Below are 19,720 nucleotides of genomic sequence, written 5' to 3'. Positions count from 1 at the left end.
TTCATTGAAACGCCCGCTGCCATACCTCGTACTTGTTTTGACAGTTTCTTCAGAGGTAAATGTAAACTAGATCTTGACGTAAAGGATGGAAATGTTTGGAATTGAATGCATCTTTACTGCTTAATAAATATGGCGTTGTTGACGTTGTTTACTATCCACTACTATAACAAAATGTCAAACATAATGCATTATGTAATGATAAATGTTTCAAACTGTATGTGCTACGTTGTGTTTAACTCAGCTGTGTCCGGTTCTTATGTTGAAAACGTACTGGTTGCGTTTGCATTTTGATTCTAGTTTTGTGTCACTTTGGATAAAAGCGATTTTAGAATGTAGAAAGAAGTGTTCTCTGTTGTATATTGCACATTTTGGGCAAACATAGTAGGTCACCTGGGTATTTCTCTTGAAATAGAAATGCACAATTTGCATACTACACACTGCAGAAATAGTAGTACTACTTTGTAAAATGATCCATCAATTGAAAAAATACATGAAATGCAGGCACAACCAAGAGCATCACCTTTATTCTAAGTGTTTTATAGCATTGAATGATAATTGTCTCGCTGTTTGTGAATGCTGTCTCGCTTGAAATTGTTATTAGCTTCCAAATATGAGAGAGAGAGAACGAGAGAGAGCGTGAGGGGGGATAGAGCGACAGATGGATTGAAGGTGGAGGGAGGGGGGATGCTCTAAAAGCAGTTTGCCAGTGAGTTTGTTGGAAAGTTGGATCGCAAACTCATACGTTTTTATAAACTACACCTATTTATTGCCTGATATGTAGAGTACATTTTAGACCGCTTACAAAATGTCCACCCTGTTGTGTTTAGATAAATCTATAAGATAAATATTAACCTCATTATTGACTAATATCTATGGAAATAACCCATATGATGTGTGTAAGATACCATTTTTTATTTATCAGTCATTCATAAAAGATGATGTATAAAAAGCTATAAATATACAGTAAACACATACAGTAGAAACCACAGCTACTATTATTCCTTGTGAATTCCAAATGCATTCCGTTTCAAATTCTGCATCCCGAATTCTCCTCTATTCAAATTTTGTAAATTATAAGGTGATTTAGAAAAAGAACACAAAGAATACAAATATAACGTGATTTTACTGTCTTGTCAAACCATATGTAGTAGGACGTATTTAGCACTTTCACATCTTTTCCTTTAGAATTAGAAACATCAGAGCTCATGCTTGTATGTAGCGTTTGATTTCCACATCATCTCATTCACTCATCAGTTATCTGCTGTCACATATACTATGAGCTGTATATAGCGATAGGAGGGTGGTAAAGACAGGAGAGAAAGCAATAGAGTATATTTCATGGATGGCTAGGTTGCTATGGGAACAAGAAATGGTTTCTCTTTCCCAAAAAGTGCCCTCGTTGCCTCCGTTTCTCTGCAAACCCTTCATATTTCTCCCTCTTTCTCTTTTCCATCTCTCCTCCTTCTGTTTTTTCTCTCCTGTCTCTCGCTCCCACACATTTTAGCACTCTCTCTCTCCAGTTCAGTACTATCCTTGTCTTTCTCTCTCGTCCCCCCTCTCTCTGATCATCTGTCTCTTTAACACTCACTTATATTCTATTCTTTTCCCGGTCGTCATGGCAATAAACTGGGGGTGTGTGGGTGAGAATGAGCGACCGAACGAGAGAGAGAGAGTGGGTGTTTCGGAAGTGACATCTCTTGGGCAGTAACCTTGTTTCCTGTATGTAGATTTGGGGGGCGGGAGCTGTAAAGTGCAGCTACAGTGACGCCATGTGGAGGACGCGGTGAGGAGACGAGCAGGTAGAGGATAGTTTAGAAACTAAAAGAAGGGGTCAAGCATGATCTGTAGTTCTGCACAAATGAGACGTCTTGAATATCTAAGTCGCTTCTATAGATAGCAGTGGTGGATAGCATGTATGTCTGCTTCTCAGAAGTTTCTCGTGAACTCTCCAGTATTCTCACATTTCAGAAGATGATTGAAATTGTGCTCAGATGTGCAATCAGAAGCTTTCGTCTTGAACTCAAGCATTTCTCATTAAATTCGCTATCTCTATCATTTTATGTACTCTGCGTTAATGTTCTCATTTGTGTCTTAGTTTTATTCCTTCTAAAAGAATTGTAGGTTGTCTGTGACACAGCTGACAATTGAAACGAAATTGAGAAGTCCATTAAGTCTCCTCTGAGAAACTTTTGGCCATTTTACCTGTGAAGTGCCGCATATTCTCTTTGCATAACTACACCGTATGCAGTGGAAATGCTGGATTAGAAGATTAAAATGTGAAATTTGCAGTTGGGAAAATGGACCACAAATAAAGATGTCAATATTTGACAAAGTTGTCACTTATTTGAAATATAAATGCAGAATGCATTATTTAACTTTTGAGCCAATAACACAATCTAACGGCAATTCATAACTATTTTACCAAATGGATCATTTGTATGAATTTGGACGCTTTGGTACTAGTGATGGTTAGGTTTAGGTCCCATCCTTTACCTAACCATCACTGGCACGGAAGCAGAACATATTAATACGTACAAGGAGTGTATGAAGTTATACAAATAAGCTATTTTGCTAAATAGTTATTGTAACGAGGAGGACGAGAGGCAACAAAACGAAAGCAAAGGGCCGACAGCCACGGTCAACTGCCGGCCACACAAACATAAATAAAACTTGTGTCCAGGCCTGGTCCTCTCTCATCGTACACTCCTGTCGTTCGTCCTTTTATGCTTCCGTAGCTCCTCCGTGAGAGATGCGAGACCGGTGCAACACGCAGCTGACACTCATTATCACTCGCATCACCGGCCTCGCACCGTTCCCTCACGGCTCTCGTCCCGCCTTCCTTGTTACAATTTTGAATGACCATTTTTATTTCTTTTGTTTCTTATAGTCAAAATTTTCGGTACAGTTCACATAACATTTTTTTTAAACATTTTTTAAATAATAGAGATCAGGCAGTCTGAGCTATATAAAGACAACCTCTGAAAATTTGATTTCTTTTATTCCTCTCTTTTAAGTTCTGATGATCACGTGTCAGAAATGTCTTTGTTCATGCATCAAAGCACGTCCTTTTAACCAATAGAATCTACTATAAATCAGGCTATTGACATGTGTTAATGCAATACAGATATGATTATGAAACAGGGACTGAAAACCTCAGTAGCGTGTAGGCTACTCTAGTTTTTCTGCACTACCTGCCTGGGGCATGTGGAGGTAGCGTGTGATTATTTTTAGCTCTGTTTGTGGTGCAGCGATGTGAATAATCACTATTGCTCCCGTTGGGCCGTATAATGGCAACGCGAGTCTGACCCACGCTTGGTCTGTTCCTCGCACCGCACATCAGCGGCCGGGGCTCGCGAAAACATAGTGACACCCTCTCAGAAGCGCGCCAGCCAATGACACCCAACGTTTGTGATGCAGAACATGAAGAGACACCTACAGCGGTTCTGTCTGTGGCCTGTGATGTCAGAGGGCTCTTAGCATGCTAATTGGCGCATTCATTTGCTGATCTACTTCTTATGTGCTAAAACATTTGCGTTTCAACATCAGTTTTTAATTTACAAATGCAAACTTAACAGAAACATTGATCATAATCGCAGCTAATTAGACAGTTTACAATTACAGTATATACTGTAGTGGGATTATCAATATATTAAAGTGTCGACATTGAAAAGATTTGTGACCAAGCCTGTGAAAACCCAGCTAAAGTCATTTTTTGCGATTTACTGTTTACTGTACATAATGTAATGATCATTCTGAGAAAATATAACCTGAATATATTTAATATTGACTGAGTCAAATCATAGTAAAACTGATTGAAATCAAACTTTGATTTTGAGCCTGGTTTTCATTCACAGACTGGGTAACATTTGTTTTGATTCTCATTACCTTATTCACACCAGTAAGCTTTTAAAAAAAAGGTTTAGATATTTTTTTAGAGATGCACGATAAATCATCGGCCATATCGGTATCGGCCGATAAATGGCCATTTTTAATGTTATCGGTATCGGCCAATAATTAAATTTAGGCCGATATATTATAGCCGATAAATTATGAATCATTTCCTCTGGTTGAACCACTTCATCTGCACACTGCTCACCAGGGGTGGCCTGGGAAACAAAAACGGCCTTGGATTTTTCTGCCCACATCGGCCCTTCACCAGTTTTGTTGATGCGGGGGGGGGGTATTTGATTGCATCGGCCCTCCACCATTTCTGTCTATGGGGGGGCTGTGGGGTGACGTGTCATTGCGTTATACGTGTCCGTTTACTTTAAAGTTCCGATACTCCAGATGGCCGGTCCGTCCCTGGTCTATCCGTGGTCTGTCGGTGGGACGGCCGTTCTGGATTATGACAGAATGTCCTACTGGTCAGACCGCCCCTGCTGCTCACAGTTAAAATCCAAAACAGTACTGTCTTTCTGTCATGATCATTCAATTACTGCTATTAGCAAAACATTGTTGATGTAGTATGTAGATATTTATGAATGTAAATTATTGGAACAAAAGCATATTGTTTGAATCAGACTGCTGTCTGAATGCTTTCTGTCTTGAGACATGTTAGACTTGTGGCTATTGAGAACACCTTTCTGGGTTGCTCTGGAAGAACATATTTAATTTGTTTATTAAATAAACATTATATCCCAAAAAGTTTAAAAGTTGAAGGATCTTTAAATAGTGTAAAGTAGGCTTGGTATGTGATTTATCAGGTGGGAAAATAATTTTCAGTCTCAGAAAATTAATTTAGATACTGTATATCGGCCAATATATCGGTTATCGGCTTCCAATGTTCAAGAATTACCGATTATCGTTATCGGCCAAAATTTACATATCGGTGCATCCCTAATTTTTTTCATTAATATTATATTTATATTATATTATATATTTTTTATTAGATTTTTTGTGTTTGGTTCCTTATTATATATTAATGGCAGTATGTTATTGGCTAGACAAAGTCAAAACGGTTCAAATCTGCTGCTACAGTATATAGGAATACATTCACAAAGCAACACTTTCTTTCTAGCCCACTCAAAAATAAAATGATTTAGAAATTGTCATTGTTATAATGTCACAACCAGGAGGAAATTATCATATAACCTCCAACATTTACAGGATGTCGACATCTTGGGCTGGCCTGATAAACGTGTGAACTAAGTTGGAGATCATGGGAGGTTGATCTAGTTTTGCATCAGTCTTCCAAGACTGGCACCGGCTCTGACACCCTGTTGGCAAAAACGAACAACAGTGGACCACCATCCGACAGAGATAAACAGGCCATAGGAACCACTGAGATTTCTATTCGAAGTATATATTAAAACATTTAAAGAGAAAAAATGTTTTCTTATCGTCAGGCACAGGCATATTTAAGCCACCGATAGACATTGTTCCCTAGAGTGTTCCTGAATGTTCCAAAGGTGTACTGTTTGTCCCCAATAGCTTTCTCGCCTGGGATTGCTAAAATCACATCATACCTTGTGTCATCTTTCAGTTTATGTATTTCCTGCCCTGAACCATTTTATTTTCGTTCCCTGTAAAGTGAATTAATAATTGTCATGAGCCGTGTCGTCCATGGAGGAAGAGGAGCTTTTGATGAGCTCAGCGCTGGGCAGTTCCTCCGGCTCTGCAGGACTTCTCATCAGGACCGGGCTGGATGTGACAGGCTGTTTCCATGGCGGAAAAGATTTCAGCTGGCTTACTGTCAAGTGGAGAGCGCAGCGCGCAGTAGCGAGAGCGTTGGATGGCCCAGCAGTGGGAATGCGGAGCAGTACTGAATTTACCGTGTTTGTTTGAGTAAAGCTGAGTAACTTCCCGGCCTGTTGTCAGGTTAAAGGAGTAGTTTACCCAGCTATAAAAATTCTTTCATTATTTATTCATCTCCATGTTGTTTCAAACATGTACGGGTAGAAACAAATATCACAGATCATCTGTTCCTGTATTTACAGTTCAATGTAAAATAGAAATAGTTTGCTTTGGTTTATAGTATGTAAATAATTTAGCTTATCCAGATCATTGTAAGACATCTGCTAAAGTTAATTTGAAAGCAAATAGACTTTTCATTTACTGCAAACCAACTCATGTGACTAGCTTCATCAGTGAAGCAGGAACATCTCCAACAAACTGAAAGCCAAAAAACAGGAAAAGTCCATTAGTCTAAATTCCACCAAACATAAGGCTGCTTAAATCCAGCGATCTGTTTTGCGACTGTGTTTCTCTGTTGCTTCGACTCTTTGGAGGAAATCTGAGAAATATGTGTGAGCCTGGACAGAACGTCCTTCGCCGGTCCAGCATCCCTCGGATGCTGCCACCATCTGTCAGGATGGCTTCTGATTGGCTGGTGGGTCAGAGGTGGGGACTGGTGGAACGGGAGCAGGGACAGCGGGGCAGAATATCAGATCTGACCTGCGGCTTCAAAAGTAAAAGAAAGGAAGAGTGTGAGATGATCATGTCATAACTTTTATAAAGAAGTGGGATGAAGTAAAGTGTCAAAGGGCACAGTATTCCCTTTCATTGCACTCACCTTGGCTGACAGGACAAGTGCCGAACACATGACAGCTTTACAACTTGATTTAAACCCTGACGAAACCTCAGGGCTTTAGGGTGCCATCAATATCAAAGTCTGCGCATGAGTTATATGTTTGGAGTCGAGGTGAAAGACACCCTGGAGTCTTTAAGGTCTTATTTTGAGCCATTTTCTTAACTATATAAAATGTAGGTCAATTGTATTGTGTTTATATATGTGGACAAAAGCAGTATTTGTTGTTTGTTTAACATTAAAAGTGCTTAGACACATGTACAGTTCCACTTACAGTATATTTCCCGTTTGTATACATCTACATTTATGCATTTAGCAGATGCTTTTATCCAAAGCGACTTGCATTGAATTATACTATACATTTTTATCCTTGGATCGAACCCACGACCTTGGCGTTGCTAGCACCATGCTGTAACCACTGAGCTACAGGACAGCCAATAGATTTAAGCAAATTTTCTATTATTCAGCACATACAATGGTATGCTAAAAGTTTAAGTGAAATTTACTGCTCTGATTGGGGATTGTCTTGATATTGCATTTTCGGAAATCGTTGATATTTTGAGCGCCTGAATAGAAGATTTGAGGCTTTGACATACACTCTTAAAAATAAAGGTGCCTAAAAGGTTCTTCACAGTGATGCCATAGAAGAACTGTTTTTGGTTGCAAAAAGAACCATCTCTTTCTTACCTTTTTATGATCTGTAGAACCTTTCTTCGCCACAAAGAACCTTTTGTAAAACAGAGAAGTTCTTCGGATGTTCAAGGTTCTTTATGAAACCATTTCGATTGGCTCTCTTAAAAAGCACCTTTATTTTTAAGAGTGTATTGATATGAAGAAATGTGTTTTCCATTTCACGTCTGATTTCTGTAGTGTTTTCTGCACAGTTGATGTTGGAGACTGCTGTGGCTTCGTTCTGTGTAATCAGTCACCTAGCAATGCCCTGCAACAACCAAAAACATTTTAGCAACTGTAAAGCAACGCCCTGGCAACCATCATGAACATTGAAGCTTCATGGCAGTGGTTCTGCATGGCATGCACCATTCATGTTCTTTAGATAATGTAGAAATGTAGTTTTCCGTTGTCTCTGAATTGAAGCAAGTTGTGTATTTTTGTTATTGAAACAAACTCTGCTCTTCTTCCCTCTCCTCAAACTCTCTCCTCTCGTCTCACTAACTCTCTTCTCGTCTCAACAAACTCTCTCCTTTCATCTATACAAACTCTTTTCTCTTTTCCAAATACTCTCTTCCTTAATTTTCTTAAAATCTCTCCTTTCATGTCAACAAACTCTCCTCTCATCTCCTTAAACTGTTCTCCTCCCTCCTCATCACCTCAAACACGTCTCATCTCCACAAACTCTCATCTCCGCAAACTCTCTAATCTCCTTAAACCCGCGTCCTTTCATTTACGCTCATCTCCTCCAACTTTATCTTCCCCAACTTTCTCTTCTGATCTCCTCAAACTGTCATCTCATTTCCTCAAACTTGTTCCTCTCCTCAATTTTTGTCCTCGCATCTCCTCAAACGTTCTGCTCTACTCGCATCCACTCCAAATCTTCCCTGTGTTTGCATCTCCTCAAACTCTTTCCTCTGTTCTGACCTCCCTACTCCCTACTCTCACCTCAAACTCTCTCCTCTCTGCAAACTCTCTATTCCCTTTAAACTCCTTCCTTTTACCTCCTCAAACTCTCTCCTTAAACCTTCTGCCCTGTTCTTATCACCTCAAACTCTCTGCTCCCATCGCCTCAAACTCTCTTCTTAAACACTCTGTTCTGTTTTCATCCTTTCCTCTCATCTCCTTAAATTCTCTCCTCTCCCAGATGCGAGGTGTGCTGTCCCCCTGTCATACCGACAGCAGCCCTCCTTCGCTGCTGCTCCCTCCTACGAGCAACCCGACTGGAACCCTCGTCTGTGTGTGATGTCTGGACATCAGCTCTACATGTTGGACCAGGAGGAGGTACTGGCAACCCATCAAACAAAGATAAACAAATATAACCAAATTCCACTCAAATGTAAAGCGCCGCTCACGCGTTTTAAATGTGAAGCTAGTACTAAAGTATCAACAAGGTCTTGGCCGTTTAATTTTTTTATTATTTTTATAAGTTTTATTGCCCTCTATACTGTGCAACATAATATTTGTTGCCAGATTTCACTAAAATTCTACACTACAATTCTAGCTGTAAATGTGAAATTCTGTTTTTTTACTAGTAGAAAGGCTGGTTTCTTAGACATCCCCACCGCATCATTAGGTTAAATTATGGTTAAATCTATAAATCTGCTCTGTAGTTGTGTCGTGTGAATCGACACTTTATGGCGTTTATCGGGCATAACAACATTATCGAAGATCGGTGTGTGTTCTTAATTGTTGGAAGTCTGTCAGTGTCGTTCCAGTAGTTTCGGACACATGAACTGAGCAGTAAAGCAGATAGTGATCCAGACATATTTGAGAGGGTCATTAATCAGACACACAGTCTAATTGCCAGCCGTTCTGTCGTGTGTTCCGATAAGGCCGCACTTTGAATAGATCTGATTCAGTCGTCTGTCACTTCTGAAGGCGGCCACTATGAAATATTCATGCCTGTCACTCATCTCCTGCGGGGGACAGTTGCTGCCCCATTGATGTGTGTCACGGTCTTCATTCAGGTCCTGTAGTGAAAGACAGCCACCTCCTCCACACATACACTGGCAACGTGTGGATCTGCAGAAGGGCGGGCTTTTCTCTGAAGAGTTTGCGAGATGTGTTAGACTCAATGCAGTAAATTATTTTCTAATAAATGTATGCTGCCCTCGGTTAACAGCAGAATGGAGAACATAACTCATTATAAATTCATAATTTTAGAGTGCTTTACTTACACAATAAATGTGTTTTTGTCTGTTATTATAGGAATTTTATTAAGCTTTTGAACATTGGATAGTGTTGAGACATCTGTCAGTGAACTGGATAACAATAATTTAATCTGATTATTCATAGTTTTCATCTTTCTGCAATGAATTTTAATCACACTGGTAATTTTGGAGTTTCAAAACAACCACAAGGTGTCCAAATATCTTCGGCCTTTAACAGTATGTTTATTGCAGATCAAACCAACTTATTTTGCTGAAATTGTTGTTTAAAAAATTGCGCTCGTGCAATATTGTTGGATAGTAACTTGTAATGCTGCAAATTTAACTACATTTCTTAGCTCGGCGGGTTCTATTTCAGTAACGTTGCCATTTTTTTGTAACAAAAAAAAAACATTTTTAACGTACGTTTGATACTTTCTACTTGAAATACAGATAAGTCTTTATAAATAATTCATTTAAATTCATGACTATGACACTTGTTCACCCTAAAGTTTTAAATCTTTATATATTTAATATTTCTTAATTTTTAATTAAGAGCTATACATATTTTATAGTAATACACTTTTTTAATATTTTAATAGCGTTTTTGTTACTGTACTTGCTGTAACTCTTTCTAAAAAAGCAGCCTGGTTGCAGTTTAACATCTTTAAATTATAATAAACTTGTACAACAAGTAACTTTCAAAGTACTGTCCTCAACACTCTTCTCTACTAAGATAAAATGAGACTTTGTTTAACATTTTGTTATTTAACACAGCATCATTCATATTTAACTGTGGTTAAAGTGTCCAAAAGCCTACAGTACAGCTAATGTGAGTTTTTCCAAGATGCAAAGAAAATTAAATTTAAAGTTGTATTGCTATTACATGAATGATAAATATACTGTAGTGGCTTGTTGCTATGTTCTGAAACAGCCTTTAGAGGGAGGGAGAGAGTCGTGATTTGATTTTCTCACATGCCGTTAGATTCTATTTGATGTGCGATGACAGCGGCCCACGTCGGACTTCGCACACGCTCTGTGCACCAGCGCTCTGATGAATGGTCCTCGTGTGGATCCGTGCCACCGTGATCCCTGTTACATAAATAAGCCCAGAGCAAGGTTTCTCTAGCTGTGAGTGTGCAACAGCCACTTCTGTATTTGACCCAGGAATCAGGCTATTTTATGTCCCGTCTCATAGCTTTCGGTACGTGTTTTTTTAATAGATGTCACAATAAATAAATGAATTGGTCTGAAGACAGCCATCAGAGAAGGCTGTGCTTGCAGCTGACAGTGTGACCGTGGATAAAAAATGTTTTCCATTAGCGTTTTCTTACACTGATGAGAAAGAAATAGGTTATGTAATGGTTTCATAGGATAGATTATGACCAAAATTATGAAATGCTTGACGCAGCTTTCATTGCTGTGTTGATGTATTTCCTATTAAAACAGGAAGTTGGGAAAGGGTGTATCTACGATATGTTTTTTAGTTGTTACACCCCAGAGCTCTCTCATAACTTTAGGAGATTGGATGGAGTTCATTTAGTATTATGTCCTAGATGTTTTCCCTAAAATTTTTATTTAAATGGATGCACATAAAACAATCGTTCAAATACATGAATATGGAGGTATAAGATGAAGGTAGATTGTAGAGGTAAAATACAATTTATTAGAAATACTTGAGTTTATATTGAGATCTTCAATGATATTGACCTTTGGTTGTAGACTTGACAAATCTGAGCTCAGTTTGTTACATTGTTGAGATCTCTTCTGAAACTCTAATGGAGACGTTGGTGAGATTTCTGCCTCTTTTTCTTAGGATAAATATCTGAGACACAGGAAACTTAAGCAAAAGTTGCAATTTGCTCTCCATTTAATCTCATTGATGTCTGGGAGAAATAATTGAGATATTAAAGAGATGTCATATGTGATTTTCCTTTCTTTTGGGATGGTACATCACAGACATAAACCATAGTGTCTACATGCTATTGTTAGTCTGTATGAACTAGAGGAATATTCTCATTCTTCGCCGCATTTCATTAGACATAATTTTAGTTACAGTTGAAGTCTGACCTGAAGGCACAAACAAAGGTCAAGGAATGTGTTTCGTTCTGTTGTTTACCACTATAAAAACATGCTTCTGATGACAGCATGAAGTTTATATACAGTACTAGACAGGATTTTGGCCTTTTTTGCCAGTTTTTAAAAATAAATAAAAAATGTACTTACCCTCATGTCATTCCACACCATATGACTTAATTTCTTCTGCAGAACACAAAAGAATATATTTTAAAGAATGTTGGTAGACAAATAACACTGGCCCCCATTGACATCCATTGTATGGACACAAAACCACTGTGACATTTCTCAAAATATCTTCTATTGTGTTACACAGAAGAAACAGTAACATACAGATCTGAATGACACGAGGGTAAATAACTGATGAGGTGAACTGTCACTTTAAGTGTCATGTTGAGGTTTACAGGCAGCTGTCAGTTGTCATTTTGTTGTTCAGGAATGCCATCTTCGTGTTAAGAAAGTTGTAGATTCATCTATCTGTATCTTTTAACTGCCAGATTTGACTGATTTCAACGGTATTTTCCATTTGTAATTCAGTGATTGCACAAGTAAAACAGGAGATAATATCTCCAGTTCAGCATTTGTTGGATCAGAATATAATCCTCAGCGCCAAGTCTCCCGTGTGCACATCACCTTGTGTCATTTATTACGAGAGCAGCCGTAACGTGACAGTGATGTGATGTTGATACAAGCAGACACATCTCATCACTCTTCTCTTTAGCAGTGGTGTTCTGCCGTGATGCCGGGGCGGCAGGGCTTCGCCAGGCGGATCCAGGATAGAGCAGAATGCCAGGAGAACCGGGGTCGGTGGGTCTGTCAGCAGGGGGCTGTCAGACAGGGCTGTGATCTATTAGCTTCCTATTAGGACAGAACTTGGTTCACACCTGCTGCTCTCCTCCTTTCCTCCATCACCTGCCCTATCATACAGTTGGACCGGTTGAGACTGCACTGACATATGGAGTAGCCCCCTACAGTGCCACTTGGATGAGTTTGCCAAGTTCCAGCCCACCCCTTCCCTAAACCAGATTTGGGGGGCGTACAGGCGTGTCCTTGTATTGGTTTAGCAGGTGTATAATTTTCAAGAGAAGACCGTTTTATTTGATTTTTATTTGAAGTTTATTTATAATTTTTCACTATAAATATTTTATACTAATATTTATCTAATATAATATAAATATATACATACATACATTTTAAATATATATTTTATTTAGTTTTACCTACCTCACTTTATTGCTAAGAGCATTTCAAATTTTCGTGTAATTTAAGTTTTTCAAATATTATTAAGGCCTATATTTTATTTGATTTAGTTTTAGTATATTTTTTTTACTAGAAATACTAATATTTATTTTATATATATAATATAAATATCTAAATATATTTTAGCTTTATGATTGATTTATTTTCACTTAAACCTATTTCAGTTTATTGCTAAGGCAACATTTCCCATTCTCGTTTAGTTTATTAAGGCCCACTTCACAATTTTTTTAACTATAAATGTTTTTTATACTAATGTTTATTTAATTTAGGCCTAAATATCTAAATATATTTTAGATGTATTATTTATTCTTTTTTTTTATTTAACAGACTTCATTCAAGCTATACATTTTATTAATACTGTATTTATCAGTACAACACCTCAATTTACATTTTTACAACTTTTTGTTTTACAACACTATGGCTTTTATATGCACCAATGGCTCATCTGTAGAGCAGGGAATGTGAGTCTTTTCTCCATCGGGAAAGGAATCAGCGATCCGTGGCAGGTCTATCTTCACCTGGTCTTAGTCCCTCTGCATTTTTTCACATTTACTCTTCTGTGATCTGTGCCAGATAACATTGAACCAAGTAATTGCTGCCAAGGCAACACAGTCGCTCAGGTGCAGAACCCAGCTGAACTCATTCTGCAGACTGTCACTCACCTGTGTCCTGCACTTCCTCATCCACACTGGAGCTCTCATGTAGGTCTAATGGCTTCAGTTTCATGACACAGGCTATGTATTTCACCTGCTTGAATACGTTTAGTGCAGATTACATTGAAATGAGCAGATGTGATAGGCTACTACAGGCTGTTTGTTTAAATTGTTGTAAAGAAAAATCACAAATGGAACGACTAATTATCTCTGCTGAATGAAGTAGTGAAGTTCAAACGAAAGTGAATGGGGACTTTTCAAACTGCAGTCTTTAACTTTTGCCTCTCTTTCAACATCTCTCGCAGGTTACTTTACGTACGGTACTTATCTATACATAAAAATTGAAATAGGATTAAAGTTAAAGGGGTCATATGGCAGAAATACGTGTTTTTCTGTGTCTTTGGTGTGTTATAAGTTACCCATGCATGTATAAGGCACGTAAAATTGCTAAAATTAAAGTGTCGGAACAAAAGATGCATTCTATCTAAAATTGAATGCGAACCCAGAAAAGGCCTGAAACGCCTTGTGTAACCACACCCCGACGAATGTACGTCACTTCGTAACATGATTTGACTTAAGACCGCCCAAATCTAAACGCAAGTGAGGTGGGCGTACTTGTAAATCTCATTGTATCGGCACCGCCGCAGCCATGTCGCGGAGACGCTGTGTGTTTCGTTGCGAAAAAAAAGACTCTTTGTTTGCCCTGCCAAAAGATGAGACAACTAAAAACAAATGGTTACATTTTATTTACAACACTGTTACAGAAAAGTACAATCCGAATGTTCAAGTTTGTGCAGCGCATTTCTCCGACGGTTGCTTCACGAACGTGGGAGAGAGATTAAGACCAGCTATGCGCGAAAGCTTTGGTTAAAAAGTGGGGCGTATATAAAAGGTAAAACAGTTAGCTATAGTTTTTAACTATTTAACATCATATTTTTTTAATAAAATTGGGAGAGAGATTAAGACCAGCTATGCGCGAAAGCTTTGGTTAAAAAGTGGGGCCGTTCCAACCATTACAACTTCGCTGGCGCTTCAGATTCGCAGCCTGTAAGTATATTTTCATTGTAAAAGACTTTGTTACGGACTAACGCGAGTTGAGTTTGTCGTGTGTTTGTGATCTGCAAATGCAGACACGCGCGCAACGTGAAAAAAGACAACATAAGTCCTAATAATCAGTAATAATGTTCCCACTAGAGGCAACAAATGTCGTTTATAATGTCTTTTTATATTTAGTATTTATTTTGGGTTTATTGTCTTTGTTGAGTCGCATCGAGACGTGGCGTAACACTGGTTGATCAAGAAGGGCCAAAGCGCTCGTGTTATTTATACCATTCCCTGCTGTAATGCGAGCTTGTTTCAATCTCACACAAACTCTGTATGATGTATATGGTTGTTTGTTTATAGTCTGTATAATGTCGTATATAAAAGGTAAAACAGTTAGCTATAGTTTTTAACTATTTAACATCATATTTTTTTAATAAAACCTTACCAATCCTTTACATCGTGCTCAAGTTGCGCTGGCAAAGTTGATGTATCGGCTTGATCATCTTCATTTTCCGTATCAGATTCGGGCTCGAATTGATATAAGGAAGTACCGATGACATTTGATCACCTGTCAGGAGAATTGCGTGCGAACCTGATGCTCCGAATATGGTAAGAGGCGTTACATTTACGTGAAACGCTTGTAGTATTCGACCAATCACTACGCACTGGTTAACTGGCCAATCATAGCACACCTCGCTTTTCAGAGCCATGAGCTTTGTAAAAAATCAGCGCGTTTCAGAGAGGCGGGGCAAAGAGGAGATACAAACATGCACGGTATGTGGAAAATACAGCGTTTTTGAACTTTAAATCGTGTATACACATTACATTACATCTAAAACAAACCATAATATTCGTTTTAGCCGTGTCATATGACCCCTTTAAATGACGTCAGCCTAAAATGTCCTGCTAAATTGTACTTAAACTTATAAATCATTATGATACATTTATCGTTTTGATTGGGTGTGTTTTATGTCTATGCTCAAAAACAGATTTTTTCTTACTTTTAACCAAAAGTTACAGATTGCAGCTTTAAACATGAAGTGTGTGATTTCTGCGGCTGCCCCAGTAGTGGCATAAAATGAAATTGCAAAAATAATGTTTTCAAATTCTTTTTTTAAGTTTCCCATCTGGTAATTGGCCATACGAATATCCAGCCCCAAGCTACAGTATGTTAATAGCACCACAAGAATTCATAAGACAAATATAATACGATCCAAATGATCTCAGCAGTGTCGTTACAGCTTTACTTTTTATGATCAAGTATCTCGTTTCTATTTTTGTTTCCTTCAAGGTGTTTTAGGAAAAACCCCTGACACACGGTGCTTGAATTTGACAGCAAATTTGAGTTACACAACCACCTCTCCTTGTTGGCAAGCACCAATGCATGATACAATCTTACAGTAACAAAAATTCTTTGATTTTACTGTAAGCCATTCATTTTATTGAACTCGCGTCAAAACTCATTCTGAAGCCGATGCATCACACGATGTGCAAACACACAACTTGTTAACACTGCACTGACTGTATGGTTAAAAATAAGTCTGCGCTGCCTGTCAAGGCCACGTGGGGGATAATCGTTCCCATAAAAGGCCAAGTTGATAAACGAGCACAGATCTTGCACACTTTCCTAAAGGATTTATTGCATGTTATGTATTTTTTATGAAGAGATCCTTCGTGTAATTTCATTGCGGCCCGCGATAGATCAATTTCAGGAGTCGTGCATCTAAGCATTTAAAGATAATATTTTGCTTCGCTCTGCCCTAACAGAATACTCCCCCATGGGTGTATCTTAATGTAGACATCCTTCATCTTTAAATCTATCAAGACAAACCGCGCCAATGCACCATCAGGCAGGGCTCACATCATTATCTCGCAGTCAGCTGTGTGTGCCGCTGTCATTCCCTTTAGACGTCCTCCTTTAATAAATCTGCATTCTCATCTGCGTTTAAAATGCTGAACCGTGCACTTAGAAAGGAGAGAGCGCGTGCATACAGCCGGGTCACGTGACCGCCGTAGTGGCACTGCCACCCCTAAATTCAGGTGACGGGAAGCGGTTTAGCTGTTCCCCGTAGGGCTCCTGTTCTGATCCTCTCTCGCCCTGCTCATTTATCACCGCAGACTGAAGGTAATCGCCTTCTTCACAGCCGTGCTCTCAAAGCCCCGATCTTATCTCCCTGCTGATAGTGCTGGGAACACAGGAGAGACGCCCACGTCGCTAAACGGCCCTTGTGCCGAGCTGTGAGCGCCAGAGGGGGCGCTGTTGATAAGAGTTCTCTGTGAGGAAGAATCTCTCGTGAGACGCAGACCCATGCAGAGGTTTAAATTAAAACATTACGCTCAGCAGTTTGCAATTATTTTCTTGCCCAAATGCAAGCTCTTGCTTTATTATTTCAAGGGGTTTATCCCCAACGGGACCTGACATTTTAAAGTAATAGTTCACCCAAAAATGTAAATTGTGTAATTATTTTTTACCCTCATGTGGTTCCAAACCGTAGGACTTTATTCCGTAAAACATCTATAGTAAAGCACTTTTCCATATAATAAACGTAAGGCTGTCACATTTTTAGGTTTTCCCGACACTATTTTGGTAGCCAAAAGAATTCCATATTATTGCAATATTTATAGAAGTTTTTTTTTTTTTTAATAAATACACTAGTAGACAAATTAAATGGGTTCGTTTTGTTTATTTTGTGTGTATTATTGTTGTTGTTTTTTGTCAATATTCTGTTATACTGTATGTCAAGGCACACTCAAAAATTCTTCAAAAAAAATCTGACAAGTACAGGATATTGAGTAAATGATAACGAAGTTGACTTATGGTGGCCGTGGTACCAGAGTGCACCGCCACAGAGCTCCACGTGTGTGACTCGCCTGTGTGTATTGACCCTACGCCATGCACTGACCTTCTATCTCTGCTGCCCGCAGGTTCACCCTTTGTTGATGCGCGAGCGGCGTTCCGAGTCGCACAGGAACAAGCTGCTGCGACGGACGGTCAGCGTGCCTGTGGAGGGGAGGCACCATCCTGAGATGGGTAAGTGAGTGAGTTTCACAGACGCCGCCCCGCGTCCACTGGGTCCGATGCGTTCGCATCTCTAACAGTCTGCCTGCCCGTTGCATAGCAGTACATGTGACGTGTTGAACGCCGTGGCCCTCTGCTGATCATCAGAGACTTGCAGTTTCCGTGACAACGAATAAGGATTCACAGGATTCCGAGAAGGCCTGCCCACAGCTGTTGCCTCTGATGTAATCGGCATGGATGAATGTCGTGTGTTTGCTTTGAGTGACTATTGAATGGGATTGATCTCATGCGAATGACATTTTTAGCTCACGTTTGATGACGAGGCGGTCGGGGAGATTGTGTTTCAATGAAGCATGGATTCTTTATTGGGTTCCGTGACACGGTGACCTATTTTGAAGTGGCTTTTCCCAGTGTGTTTCTCACTTAGATTGCATTATCAGGTTGAACTTTGTTCTGTTTCAAGCCATGATAAGCCCCCTGACTGTCTAATGTCTGCATTGGAAGATGCTTTTATGGGAAGGTATTCAAGGCAACATAATGACTTCGATTTTGATCTTTTAATAAAAAATATATATAATTCTCTAATTATAAATATTTATTTTGTGTTATTTTGTGTTACAATATATATATATATATATACAGTATATATAAATATATATGTGTGTGTGTATATATACATACATATATAAATATATATACACATCATACATACATACGTGCGTGTGTGTGTGTGTGTGTGCGCGTGTCTCAATTCCTTTCACCATCACTTCAACTTTTAAAATTAATTTAAAATTAGTTAAACTTGATTTTTTAAGTTCTATGAAAACTCGATTATTAAAGTCCGTATAATATAATTTCTAGTGAAATTAAAAATGACAATTCCTATTTTTTCATAAAATATCGCAGCGTTTATCAGTGCTGGTCATTCTCTTTTTAAAAGGTATGTGCCCTCATAATCTTCAATTAAGCTTGCTGGCAGAGCATCCGTTAACTCCTCCCCTTCAACTGTTTGCTGCCAGTTCCATTTCAAAATGCAATGGCAGTTCATCCAATACATCCAATCAAATCGCAGTGAAAATTGCCACGCCCACAATTTTTTCTCATTCAAAATTCCATTTAACTTGGAAACACGTCAGAATACAAAAGTAAAAACAATTGCAACTTCCAGTTCACGGGGACTTTAAAACTTGTAAAGCCAATTTGATTTAACTTAAAAATTTAGGGCAGCTTATCAAATAAAGTTTTAAAGTTGAAACGGTGAAATTTTTTACAGTGTTGGAAATTGGCCAGAATGATGTATGCAATAGTATCTTATGCAATAGTATCGCAATCTGCTAGAGGTACGACCAAAACTTTATTTTTGTTTTATTTATCAATATGCATCACATAATAGTTTGCCACACCCACTTATTCACAGTACCATGCCGAAATAGCACAATATGTTTCCGTTACATTTTATGTCAGGGATTGGCAGAAGAACCCAAGCGCAGGCAGGCAGTGAAGGGGTTAAACAAGATATATTTATTTCTTTACAAAAACAAACTAAACACCCTCGATGGGGGAAAAAACGAAACTAAGAAATAGATATATACACAAAACAAAAGACTTCCCACGTGGGGGCAAAACGTAAAACCAAAAAGAAGCAAAAACCTAACTCAAAAACTCGACCAAACGTCTCACAAAAACACGACAGGGTAAACACACAAAACTCACACATCAAGGACAAGGCAGAGACCAGGAACCAGGGTAACACCACAGACACAACGCATACACAACGTATTAAAAACACGGAGGAGAAAAATAAGGCAGGACACCAAACTCACAGATGACAAACAGGCAAGGAACAGGATCTCGGACAAGAGCACGACCACGGTACAGGAACACACAGTACAGGCACCAAACACATACATTGCACGAGCACAAGACAAAGAAACAAGAGGGTATTTATAGGAAACACAAACGAGGGATAACGACATGGGGCAGGTGTGTGACATTAAACACTCAGGGAAAGATAACGAGGAAACAAGAGGGATGGGCCAATGACAAGACACTGGAGAGAACGTATATTATTGTCAAACGGACAATAATATGTTTCTCTCCACACATAACCAAAGACTTTGTCATGGCTCTGCTACAGGACCAAGAAAAACATGACTAAGGAAGCAGAGCCATGACAATTTTATATGCCATCATACCACCTAATGTTTAAATCATCCAAATCTGCATGTAATCAGTCGCACTTTTCATTACTTATATTATTGTATATTATGTATATTATGTTTATATAATATTGTATAATATATATTATTACTTTCCCTGAAGA

General features: G+C 38.8%; 1 protein-coding gene and 1 long non-coding RNA gene across 9 annotated transcripts in view; one reads left to right on the top strand and one right to left on the bottom strand.

Annotated features, from left to right (window-relative positions):
• The window catches only part of syngap1b (synaptic Ras GTPase activating protein 1b), a 105,929-nt gene that overhangs the window by 19,027 nt on the left and 67,182 nt on the right, over window positions 1–19,720 (top strand). For 7 of the 8 annotated variants that reach the window (XR_008963394.1, XM_057340349.1, XM_057340347.1 and 4 more), the window contains exons 2-3: window positions 8,343–8,479; window positions 17,304–17,409. Coding sequence is in view for 7 of the 8 variants with exons in the window: in XM_057340349.1 (XP_057196332.1) it covers window positions 8,343–8,479; window positions 17,304–17,409 (243 nt within the window). In the remaining variant the exon portion in view is untranslated. The remainder of the gene's footprint in view (window positions 1–8,342; window positions 8,480–17,303; window positions 17,410–19,720) is intronic. The other variant, XM_057340346.1, reaches the window with a different exon arrangement.
• On the bottom strand, window positions 5,900–17,370 carry LOC130558107 (uncharacterized). Its single transcript, XR_008963395.1, has 3 exons — window positions 17,282–17,370; window positions 11,572–11,607; window positions 5,900–6,399 (listed from the first exon to the last, which is right to left on the bottom strand). It is a non-coding gene; the product is annotated as an uncharacterized LOC130558107 (long non-coding RNA).

Source organism: Triplophysa rosa, linkage group LG8 (assembly GCF_024868665.1).
Source record: "Triplophysa rosa linkage group LG8, Trosa_1v2, whole genome shotgun sequence".
Taxonomy (NCBI): Eukaryota; Metazoa; Chordata; class Actinopteri; order Cypriniformes; family Nemacheilidae; genus Triplophysa; species Triplophysa rosa.
Note: the sequence above shows the minus strand (reverse complement) of the source record. Positions and strands in the feature narration are given on the sequence as shown.